Source organism: Trichomycterus rosablanca, chromosome 7 (genome assembly GCF_030014385.1).
Source record: "Trichomycterus rosablanca isolate fTriRos1 chromosome 7, fTriRos1.hap1, whole genome shotgun sequence".
NCBI lineage: Eukaryota > Metazoa > Chordata > Actinopteri > Siluriformes > Trichomycteridae > Trichomycterus > Trichomycterus rosablanca.
This window is the reverse complement of record NC_085994.1, coordinates 28,864,290-28,877,035: the sequence shown is the minus strand read 5'-3', so window position 1 is coordinate 28,877,035 and position 12,746 is coordinate 28,864,290. Positions and strand designations below refer to the sequence as shown.

Here is a 12,746-nt window from a genome sequence, read left to right as displayed (position 1 = left end):
CACATGAACAACGATTGGCCTGTTGTTCATATAGGGGTGGGATATTGAGCCGGATATAGACTCTCTCATGACTTATGCAACTACGACCTTTGCTGGCTGATTGATGACGCCTGCACAGGGACATTTAGAGAGTGCGGATCAGGGTGTGTCTCTCCGTACACAGGGCTGGTCTGCAGCTGATCTCGTCTGGTGTAGGTGACAAGATGCATATGGCTGCTGCCCACATGTCGGAAGGGGCGTGGGTTAGCTTTGTTTTTCTCAATCGGAGTATGAGCTCATAGTAAACCAGATGCGATTAGTTAATGAGATTCACTGACAGTTTTTACAATTTTCTCAGCCATTTGAAATGCAGGTGTTAAAAAGTCCTGTTTATGGGCAATGAAAATAAACAAAACAAACACATAATCATACTAGCCTTGCAAAAATGTGCACCCTCTTCATTTTAAAAGACCTGGTCACAAAAAAGCCCTTGGTTTTTGTATGTCAATATTTATGTGTGAAATACTATTTGTTTCCTTGTAATCTACAGCCATCAGTAGTTTTACAGTGCGAAAGGAAGCATGACGCAATCTGGCAATTGGACACACTAAAAGTCAGGAGAAAAAAGGGGAGAAAATGCATAAACAAAATAAAAAAAACTCCTGAAAATGTAAAACAAATCAGAAGTGCATAAACATGTAAAACAAATCAGAACAGTGGTTGTATTAAACAAAAATAGACAATTTTGCAATTTGGTGGTGAGCGCCTCATGACATAGGCACCAGGTTTAACCCCGAACCTGTGTTATTTAAGAGTGAACATCTTAAACTGCTAGAGGCTTAACCAAGGCAGAACAAAACTATGGCTAAAGGCCACAAAAACAGAAACAGGAAAGTAATTGAATCTAATAAAACTTGAGTAATGAACAAAATGAAACCAATCCATAATACACAGCCCAAAGCAGCCTGCTGACAGCTCCATGAGCAAAAACACAGGTACAGCCTCAGAGAAGAAACACACAGAAAGCTGTCATGCCACCTATGTACAAATCTTGTGACCAGCAATGATGCCCTAAATCACTACAACAAAGGAATACCACTGTTTACTAACAGGACCCCAGGAAACAAGAACAAAAGAACAGCAGCAAAAAGTCCTACTGTCAGAGGTTAGTGACTGTCTCAGGAAAGAGATGTTAGGTTTAACCCTGTTTCTGCAACATATGTGAGTGAACACAATACTTAACCATGGCAGAACAATACTGTCTAATGTCTAAAAAATGCAAAAACAGAAAAAATAATAACACAATAAATGAAGTAATAAAAGTAACATAATTTGAGAAATAAACAAAATAAAACCCCAAATCAGAAAAAGTTGTGACAGTATGGAAAATGCAAATGAAATTAAAATCCTCACATTTACCCAAGATATTTCATGTTTTCTCTAGTCAACTTCATTTCGTTTATTAACATACCTCCATTCCTGCATTTCAGGCCTGCAACACATTCCAAAAAAAGTTGGAACAGGGGCAACTTAGGGCTAGTAATGAGGTGAAAAAACTAAATAATGATGTGATTTCAAACAGGTGATGTCAACAGGTAATTGTAATCATGGTTAGGTACAAAAGCAGCATTCAGGAAAGGTTGAGTCTTTGATGAGTAAAGATGATCAGAGGATCTCCAGTTTGTCAACAAATGCGTGAGAAAATTATTGAAATGTTTTAAAACAATGAACTTTGAAGAAAGATTGGTAGGGATGTGCATATTTCTTCCTCTACAGTGCATAATATCATTAAACGATTCAAGGAATCGGGAGGAATTTCAGTTGATTGCCCATGATCTTCAATCCCTCAGACGGCACTGCATCAAGAACCGCCACTCAACAATAGCTGATATAACCACATCGGTGAGGGATTACTTTAACAAACCTTTGTCAAACACTACAATACGGAGTTACATGCACAAATGGCACTTAAAACTTTACTGTGCAAAAAAGAAGCCTTATGTTAACCATGTCCAGAAGCGGCGCCAACTTCTCTGGGCTCTAAGGCATCTAGGATGGACCATCACACAGTGGAAACGTGTATTGTGGTCAGATGAATCAATATTCCAGGTCTTTTTTGGCCGTGTGCTCCGGACCAAAGACGAAAAGGACCATCCAGACTATTATCAGCAGCAAGTCCAAAAGTCAGGGTCTGTCATGGTATGGGGCTGTGTCAGTGCTCTTGGCAAAGGTCATTTACACTTCTGTGATGGCAGCATTAATGTAGAAAAGTACACTGAGATCTTAGAGCAACATATGCTGCCTTCAAGACGTCATCTTTTCCAGGGACATCCATGCATTTTTAACAAGACAATGCAAAACCACATGCTGCACACATTACAAAGGCATGGCTGTGGAAGAAGAGGTTACGTGTACTGGACGGGCCTGCCTGCAGTCCTGACCTGTCCCCAATAGAGAATGTGTGGAGAATTTTTAAACTAAACGACAAATAAAACAAATCAGTACAGCCTCAGAGAAAAAAAACAAAAAAAAACACTTGGGTGCAACTTCACCAGCCACTCAGTCCAACAGCAAGTTACAAACCAAACGCTCACCACACAACCAGACAGATAAACCCAGCAAACCAACAGCGGCAAAAACACTGTAAGCCAGCACACCACACATGGACATATTAAGAACAGAAAAGATGCTCATGACCACTACAACACAGGAACGCCACTGTTTAATGGCAGGGGCCACAGAAACCAGAATGAAAAAAAGACATTGAAAAGCAGGAGCAGTCAGGCAGGTGATTAAATTAGTGATAAAATGTTTAGTCATGCTGAATTGTTCACTGTGCTTACTTTTGTCTGTAATCCTTAATTTTCTGTGTGACTGGTGATAATTTAAAAGTGATGCAAATAGGTTTTGGTGTGACCGTGGGCTTGAAAATATGAATCACTGTTGAAAGACATTTACTTTTTCCAGGCAAACTTGATCCTTACCTGTCAGTTACACACACACACACACACACACACACACATACACACACACAAACTCTCTCTCTTTCACTCTCTCAATTCAATTTGATGAGCTTTACTGGCATGATTGTTATGTTGGTTACAATATTGCTTTTACATACAGACTATTACCAGTGAAAATAAAAAAATATAAAAGATAATTACAACAGAATATTACTAGTACAGTAATAGGATGTAAAACTAAGAATGTAGTGCAACTTTAGACAGGGTGTGTGTGTGTGTGTTTGGGTGTTTGGGTGCATCACTTACTGTCCTTATGATTTTGGCAGGCTGTTATGTGCTGTGCAGCCATGATGCTGCTCTACCCTCTGTTCTCCTAACAGGAAGTTCAGTTTCTCAGGGTTGGTAATGGAGCAGTACTGGGGATTAGTTTTTTGAAATGTTTTAAAGTATTTATACCAAAGGGGGGGGGGGGGGGGATTTCCCAAAACATTCGTAATGCTAAGTACTTCGTAACCTTGTACTTAAGAACATTACATAAGAACAAGAGTGTTTCCTAAAACCCTTCATAACAAACATAGTACTTAAACTCATTTGTAAATTAAGAGTAGTCTGACCCATTCGCAACTCACTAAGAACGTCTTAACTCGAAGTGTGCGTGCACAAAAACGATAAATGCAACTACTTAAACCTTCTTCGTAGTTTCAAAAACTCAACAGGGCTTTTGGGAAACACTCAGTTAATACATTTAGTTAAGAAGTGCAGCTCAGCTTCTACCTCTATCTTACAACTTTTATTTTCTGCCTTTATGTAATCACAATGTTTTTTTCATTTTCAGAAAGTATTTACACCCTATATGACTTTCTGCACATTTTTGTACAAGTTTGATTGTATTGTGAATTACATATTTTAAGAGTTTTAGAAAATTGATTAAAATTCAAAAACTCTTTTATACAATTGTACAGCCTTGTAAATCTACATTCGGGCAGTTTATCCAATTTTTATGGCCGATCCTCTTAAGCTCCAACAAATTTGATGGCAAGTGTAGGTGAACTGCTATCTTAAAAGTCTCTCCATGGATGTTTGATTAAGTTTAGGTCTGGGCTTTAGCTGAACCACTCAAGAATGTTCAGACACTTGCCCCGAAACCACTCCAGTCATTTTTTGGCTTTATGCTTTGGTTCATTGTCATGGTAAAAGTTAAACTTTTGCCTCAGTCTGATTTTGAATGAGCTCTGGAGAAGGTTTCCTTTAGGAATGTTGCTGAATTTGGCTGCATTTATCCCTCCCTAAAGTCCTACGAGTCTATCTGCCTTCTATCTGCTACATGATGCATGACGTAGCATGATTCTGCCAGCATCATTAGGATGGTACTAACCACACACACACACACACACACACACACAATCATACTGTAGTTTTAAATCAAAAGCTAGTTCTATTTTCCTGCACTTTACTCTTGAAACACATGTTGAGCTGTACACTGGAGTGTGGTATTTAAGATTGTTACTAAAACCAGAAATGCACTATTCTAATTGCAGTTTAATTGCCTGTGCTCCTAAATATAGTTGTACGCTCCCTGTCTTTTGAAAAAAGAAGCAATTGTGCTCAAGAACACTATCTGGACTTTCTCATGCTTTAATGTAGTAGTAATACTTTAGTAAAATGAGATTGTGTTTACTCATACTTGATTTAATGCAGGTGGTGGAAAAGCAACTGTCCTCAAAACACTACATGCGTCTTTGTACTGTACGGTACAGCACTGTATGTATTCATCATGCAAAGAACATGGACAAAAAAGACAAAAACAAATTAAAGACCAGACCCTTTATTTGTAGTATGACTTTAGACATAAATTCCTTTGATAAAGTTTAATGTACAGTACAAATGAGGCACAATAAAAGATTAACAACAATACCTAATTTTAAAAATCTGTGGATAGCCGCCCAGGTGGCGCAGCAGTAAAAACACACGCTAGGGCACCAGAGCTGGGATTTTGAATACATCTTATCAAATATCAGCTCTGCCATCCAGATCATAAGGGTGGATCTACTGTACACCAGTAAATTTGTGTATATGCAGAAATTTGTGGAGATTATTGTATGTGCTGTTTATTTAATGGCAGATCCTCTCAAGCTCCATCAGATTAGATAACGAGCATCTGTAAACTTTAGGTCTCTCCACAGATGTTTGATAGGGTCTAAGTCTGGACTGCTCTTTTGAGGTGATTTTTTTCAAGGGTTTCCAGTTTTTTTGTGCATTCATCTGCCAGTCTCCCTGTCCCTGCCACTGAGAAGCCCCTCTATAGCATGATGCTGCCACCACCATGTTTCACTGTAGAGATGCTTTTAGAAATTGCATACATTGTATGCACAACAAGTTCAGTTTTATTAAAATCTTTGTCCTTATTTTGCATTTTCTTTGTTGTTTGTCCTTTACATGTTGTTTAAACTTCACTGCTGTTTCTCTTTTATTTACATTTACATTTTTAGCATTTAGCAGACACCTTTATCCAAAGCGACTTACAGTATACAGTCTAAGCAATTGAGGGTTAAGGGCCTTGCTCAAGGGTCCAACAGTGGCAACCAGGCATTGGTGGGGTTTGAGCCAGCAACCTTCAGATTATTAGTCCAGTACCATAACCACTTAAGCTACAACTGCTTTATTTAAAAGTGTTTTTAGTTATGCCACTCTGCCATAAAGTGCTGCAGAAATGAAGTGCTGCAGAAATGATTGTTCATCTACTGGGGTCCTGGGAACACTCAAAGCTTAAGATATTGTTTTATATCTTTGCCCTGATCTGTGCTCTGCCAAATTTTTACACTGGAGATTTAAAGATCAATAGATTTTGTTTTTTTTGTCCTGACAATGCAGTGGAAATTGTGTGGTTTTTTATACCCAGGTGTGTCCATGCAGTATCCAGTCAGTTCAGATTGCAACAGGTGGACTCCAATTGAGTTCTGACCAATCTAAAGGATAAAACGATGATGCAGCTGGCCACAGTTTGGGGTGCCACAGCAAAATGTCTTAGTACATTTTAATTAAGTGTGCTTGAATGTATTTTGGCATCATATGTGAATAATTGTGGATTGACAAACTCAAATCATTCAAAATCAAATCCAACACCACAACACTTTAAAATGTGCAAAAAAGCAAGCAGTCTGAAAACATATAGTGTTTTTGCAGGTAGCAGAGGCAGCTGTCAGTAAGTGAACCAAACCCTTTTAAAGCTCCTGAAGATAAATCGGGTTTAGCTCAGATAAATAAACGCACAAGCTTCTCTGTGTTGATTATTACCATGACCAGAACACCACAGGTTGCCCAGGCAACCATGGCAATTACACAACGGAGAGGAGTTGCTTTTCTGTCATGATGTAGTTTAGACTTAAAGCTGGCTTTCGTTTAACTAAGAAAAAATACATTTGTGGTTAATGACCTGTACTGTTTCTGTACTGTAGAATATAATGAGCATTAATGCAAGGTAATGAATTAATGTAATTAAATGTAAAGCTTTACCAAAATATATCAGAATATAGTTACTTATATACATGGAAAGCTAGAAGCAAAAAAAAAAAAAAACTGTTTTTGTTTATGCTTGTCTCCACTTCCTAGGAAATTAGATTTATTTAATCTTTATATAATCTCCTGCTATTATAGCCTTATCAGCACATTTACTCCTCTTAATGATTGAGATTTGGTGTTCCAAGCACACTTTTAACTTTAACAATACAGTGTAAATGATGGGCACTTAAAGACCCAATTCTGGTCTGTTCCAAACTATTTCCAATCAATTCAGATTGCAGCAGGAGAAGTCCAGTTGAGTTCTAGTCATATTTCATTTTAGTGTTCTACCACCACTTAATCCTGGTTAGGGTCATGGTGAGTCTAAAATCAGTGGGCACAATGCACTACCACACCTCGGGCAGGACGCCAGTCCATTGCGGTACATGATCCATAGCCATTCTTGTCTGTATGTAGGCGTCCAACTGGTCGATAGCAATGCTAGGAATTCAAACACTGGGTCCCAGGGGTTGTGTGCTCCACTTGAGCGCTTTGTGTTAGACACAAGGATAATTAAAGCAAACAGGATGCACCTGACCACAACTTGATGTGCTACATGTGCCTCAGCAGAGGGTAAAAAATAGCAATTTTCAAGTCAAAAAAATCAAGTCCACAACACAGTAAGGCATGCAAAATTTTAGAGAGGTCTTAATATTTCACTACTCTATATAATTGCTGATCATATAATTGCTTACCTCTTTATGTCCATGATATTCATTCAGCATTATAATGCAGTCTTATCAAATTGGTTGCATAAACATGACAGTGGGTTCAATGTACTTCAGTGGCCTCTGCAGTACTATGAACGATTTACTGCTTTAATGTGCAGCTGACAGTTAATCTATTAAGCTATTAAAACTACACTTATGCATGAGATTACAACTTCTAGTTCTAATTTGTATATTATTCATTATTTTAATCCCCTTTTTGCTTTTGTCATTAACAGGAGACAGTAGAATATGCCTTCCTGATCATTTTTACTGTTGAAACCTTTCTGAAGATCATAGCCTATGGACTAGTAATGCACCAAAACTCCTATGTTAGAAATGGATGGAACATGCTGGATTTTGTTATTGTCATTGTTGGGTAAGTACATCTATACTTGAATTCTCACTCTCACACAATGTGGAACTGTGGTTGACTTTAAGAATTGTTACTTTAACATGGCCAGAAAGAATGATTATACATAAGACTTCAGTGTTGGGTCTCATTGATTGGTTTAAGATGGACGGGCAATCAAACATTATCTTTAAATATGTTTTGTTTTTATAGGAATATTTGACATATTTATAAGTCAAATGGACTATGCTGATGTCATCAATACATTTTGTTCATTCTGTGAATAAACCAATGATGTAACTGTATCAATTAGCAGTAATTTACTACTGGCCAATTTTCATCTGCATGAAAATTCATATAAATTCAAATCATTTTGAATTTGTGTAAAGAATGTCTATTATTTGACTATGTGCTTCTTAATATGAACAAAAGGCATGTATTTACAGTATAAGCTAAATAAAGATGTACTTGAAAAAAGTATTAAAATGGGTATATCTAAAAATGTACACACAATTACATTAAATGTTCAATATTAATGCTGCAAATGAAGAACATTAAAATGTAAATTGCATTTGGTTGCATTTGATTGGAACAATTGTAAGATTAAAAATTATCATGGTAAATGTGAAGATTTTAGGAGTTCTTAGAAACAGAAAATTATTAAACATCCCTCACTTTCTTAACTGCTTATCAAATTAGGAGCTGCTGGAGCCTATACCAGCTTTTCAATGGACGCAGGGCACACAGTAACACCCTGGACGCGGCACCAGTCCATCGCAGGGCAGACACACACAAACACACACACACACACATTCACCTATAGGGTAATTCAGTGTCTTCAATTAACCTGACTGCATGTTTTTGAGGTGTGTATGTTGATTTTTGTGCCTGTTCAGTTAAAAGAGGAATTTAGAAGATCAGGCACTGATGTAGGATAAGAGGGTCTAGTTCTTAATCGACATTCAAATCCATCCCGAAGATCTATAATGGGGTTGAAGTCAGGGCTCCGTGCACTCCATTGGAGTTTCTTTACACCATATGGTATATATAAATATCACAACCTATGACCTGTGTAAATCCCACTACTTGTGACAGTGCCTCAACCAGACAGCAGAGGTCGCATTTTGCAGCGGTCAGGAGAAACCCTGATGACCATTTTATCCCCAGGCATGCTTGATTCTTGGCCTGGTCATTAGCACCACTGACATTTGAACTTAGGCGCTTAAGCTCTTTGCAGTGGATGGTTAGTGTATTAGACAACTGTGCCACCCAAGCATACAGATTTGTTTGATTTTGACAGTGGTTCAATTTTTTACCATTGTCTATTATTTTATATACAATGTTTAAATATCAGTATTAAAAATATTACAATGAGAGCAGGTCACAAACAAATATCAATAATACAAATATCTAATACTAAAATCGTTAACATGAAAAGCACCATTTATAAGCATGTAATTGGGAGGGATAGATAAACAAATTGTGTATAACATGTGACTTTTAAACTTGCCAATATGTCAATAAAACACACAGTGTAAGATTTTGTGACAGACATATGACATCATATAAAACTTAAATACAAGGTATTAAATACAAGCTAAAAATACAAATACAAGGTCTGTTGCACCAGGACATGCCATCTAGTATATTTAATTTCATATTGTCATTACCTTTATGTATGGTGGCATAATGGATTAGTGGGTTGAGTGGGTGCAGTATAGCACCAAGGTCATCGAGACCAGGCTTTTATCCTTACCTGCATCTTCTTCACTTGTCTTTGTTGATTTTCTTTATGTTACTGAACATGCTGGTTACTCCAAAGATTACCTTTGGTGTGGAAATAATATGAAACATGAAAGTGTGTGATGCCCGTGATAATTGGACACTCTGGCCAGGTTGCATTTATACCTTGTCCCCTGTGTTCATGTATGAATGGAGTCAGACTTACATTAATTACTTGGCACATTAATTTGCCTATATGATCCTGTAATACATACAGTATATATCATTTGACAGACTGGGTGTATTACTCTAGGTCAGTGGTTCTCAAACTTTTTAGACCGAGTACCACCCATTATCAAACCGAAACTTCCAGGTACCACCTATGTTTCTCATCACAGAACCACATAAGGCTCACATTAATTAGGTGTGTGTGTGTGTGTGTGTGTATATATATACTGTATATATATATATATATATATATATATATATATATATATATATATATATATATATATACAGTATATATTAGTGATGGGAATTATGGCTTCTTGACGGGAGCTGGATCTTTTGGCTCGGTTCCTTTCAAAGAGCCGTTCAAAAAGTGACTCTTCACGCTACTAGGTAAACTAGGTAAGACACCCTCGATATTAACATCAAATTTGCATTAAATGTAGGGCTAATTCAAACATCACTTAAATGAGAAAGATTAATTTCAAAAGGCAAAAACACTATAGGGAAGAGGCAGACTGTGGTTGCATTTCATTAAGTTTCAGAAAAATCCTCTCTTGTACAGAGATGTGACTGTGTTTGTTTCTGCTTTAAAACATAAGCACATTGAAATAATCAGATTTAACAGAATTAAACAAGTTTATAGTTTATTTCTCAATTATTTGTAATTATACTACCAGCTCTCTCTCGCTCTCTCTCTCTCTCTCTCTCTCTCTCTCTCTGTGTGTGTGTCTCGCTCTCCGCAATACTGAAAGTGTTTCGGATTTGAATATCGACAATACACAGCCTTTATTACGATTTACGATTAATTCCCCTTTACTGATGGAAGCTGAATGGGTGGATTACAGCCGATAAGAATTGTGCAGAAATAAAAGATTCGGCTCCTTTCGTTCATTTCAAAGATCCGTTCAATAGAATCGGCATGTGAGTGAGTGGGATGCGTCTTTTTAGCGGAGCAGCCAGGAACGAGATCAGTGAGCTTCAAACGCAGATCTGATCTGATAAAAGCGAGAGATCTACTGATAACTTTACTGATAACGTTTCGGAAATTTCCAGATGGAAACCGCGAACGTGAAGTATAGACGTAATGAAGTACGGTGTCTGCGTAGCCCCGAATGTTTTAAATAACACATTAGTTTGAATACGATTTGTTTTAATTAAACTGATTTTATTAAAACAGAATTATAAGAATTTTATTAGTAATTTACACATTTTGTTATTTTTTTTATTTATTATTATAAATTTTTTTTTTCGGTGCATGTAATTACTTTTCCGAGATTATCTGGCGTACCACCTCGTGCTGCTTCACGTACCACCAGTGGTACGCATACCACAGTTTGAGAACCACTGCTCTAGGTAATTAATTAATTCAATTTTATTTTCTTATGCAGAGCCTAATCTATGCAGTCTGTATCTGCATAATTTTGCTTCTTGAACTTCATGATATCAGGTTGTCATAGTGATACCACCCACTTATTTAAGTCTATATTTTTATTTTATTTTTTTTCTTCATAAAAGCTAAGCATATCTTATATCAAGCATCATGTTCTGCCGCATGTTCTGCTGTTTGCTGTTATGACCACTAAAATACACTTCATTAGGAACACCATAATTAAACATGGGTATTTCCTTGTGGTATGTAGTTTTGGAAACATTTCTTCAACATTAGGGTCAGCTGAATTTCTCATCCTACCAGATCCCAAAGTACTGCGTTGGAATCAGATCTGGTGACTGTAAAAAGTCTGTTCTGGATGAGTGAAGGTTATTATATATGCAGTTGGTTGGGTCAGGGTGATAAAGTTCATGGTTTTAAGATAGGATTTCCAGCAGTGCTTCTGAAGGTTAAATGAGCAAACATAGTTGCAACATGGAAAAACATTTATTCCTCAACAGGCTTTACTTGCCTATTTAAAATCAATAAATCACTGAAAGTGACTTCTCCTCGGATCACATATTTTTTTCTACCAGTGAGAAAAAAGAAATTAACATAATGCAGTCAGCCAACAGTAATTCTCTACAGCATTTACCAGCCTCTTGAGTGGATGGATGTACACAGAGTGAGTTCACTTGAAACACAGATTCGTTGTTTTTAGATAAACCAGATATTGGTAAAAATGGCTTCAAACAAGTCAAATTTATTTATATAGTGCTTTTTACAATGGACATTGTCTTAAAGCAACTTTAGAGAATCCAGGACCAACAGACAAAAAAACCCCTATTGAGCAAGCCGAGGGTGACAGTGGCAAGGAAAAACTCCCTTAAAATTAAAGGAAGAAACCTTGAGAGGAACCAGGCTCAGCAGGGACCTGCCTTGGAGGATACTTTAAATAAATAGCACAAATTTACACAAATCATACAATCACAAAATTTAATTGAACTTAAAGTTATAACTAGCAAAAAATAATTGGAGTTCTTTATTGTTCAGTCCAGTCTGTGATAAAGTCCGTTGTAAGTTCTGGACATTTTGGTGCAAACACACCATGTACCCATCCCATCTAGTAGGAGCAGCATTGTTGGCACTGCAGTCTCAACTTGCAGTCTTTAACCTCGAGAGGGTAAACAGGTTTCCATCAGAACCACCTTGGGGTAAAACAACAGAGGATGTATTTACAATGTGAAATTGTTAAGAGCTTTAGACTCCGGCACCCCTAATTATAACAACAACATAAGTTGTGGAGCTTCTGCCACCAGCCGTGATCTTTTTCATTCTAGGAACTATAAGTTATTCTGCATCTTGTGAACGAATTGAACGTGCTGGGTTGTAGTGATCAATAAGTTCACAAAACAAACAAAACAAAACCTCAGGTCCCAAACATATGCTCATGTACAAATATTGGTGTAATCTACAGACTTTGAGCCAACAAGCACCACACATTCAAAAATTTTGTTCTGGTCTGTTAGCTTGTTTGATAAAACCTATGTATTGATTTTTGTGGATATGCAGACTGTTCAGCGTGGTCCTGGAGCTGATGACCAAAGAGGGCGATTCAGGTCAATCAGGAGGGAAGCCAGGCGGGTTTGATGTCAAAGCTCTGCGAGCTTTTCGGGTGCTCAGACCCCTTCGCCTTGTCTCAGGAGTACCCAGTGAGTCAACACCACTATACCTCCATACTGTTCACACTCATCTGTGGTGTTCACACTATGTTTTTTTTTTGGTTGTAAAATGTGACAGCAAATTTATGCATGCTTTAGATGGCTGACTGTAATGTCAGTTATTGTATCGTTTATATATAGGAA

At 37.3% G+C, this 12,746-nt stretch overlaps 1 protein-coding gene across 1 annotated transcript in view; it reads left to right on the top strand.

Moving 5' to 3' along the window:
* cacna1db (calcium channel, voltage-dependent, L type, alpha 1D subunit, b) overlaps window positions 1-12,746 on the top strand; it is a 127,965-nt gene that overhangs the window by 30,872 nt on the left and 84,347 nt on the right. The window contains exons 4-5 of the mRNA XM_062999201.1: window positions 7,447-7,586; window positions 12,454-12,593. Coding sequence (XP_062855271.1) covers window positions 7,447-7,586; window positions 12,454-12,593 — 280 coding nt within the window. The remainder of the gene's footprint in view (window positions 1-7,446; window positions 7,587-12,453; window positions 12,594-12,746) is intronic.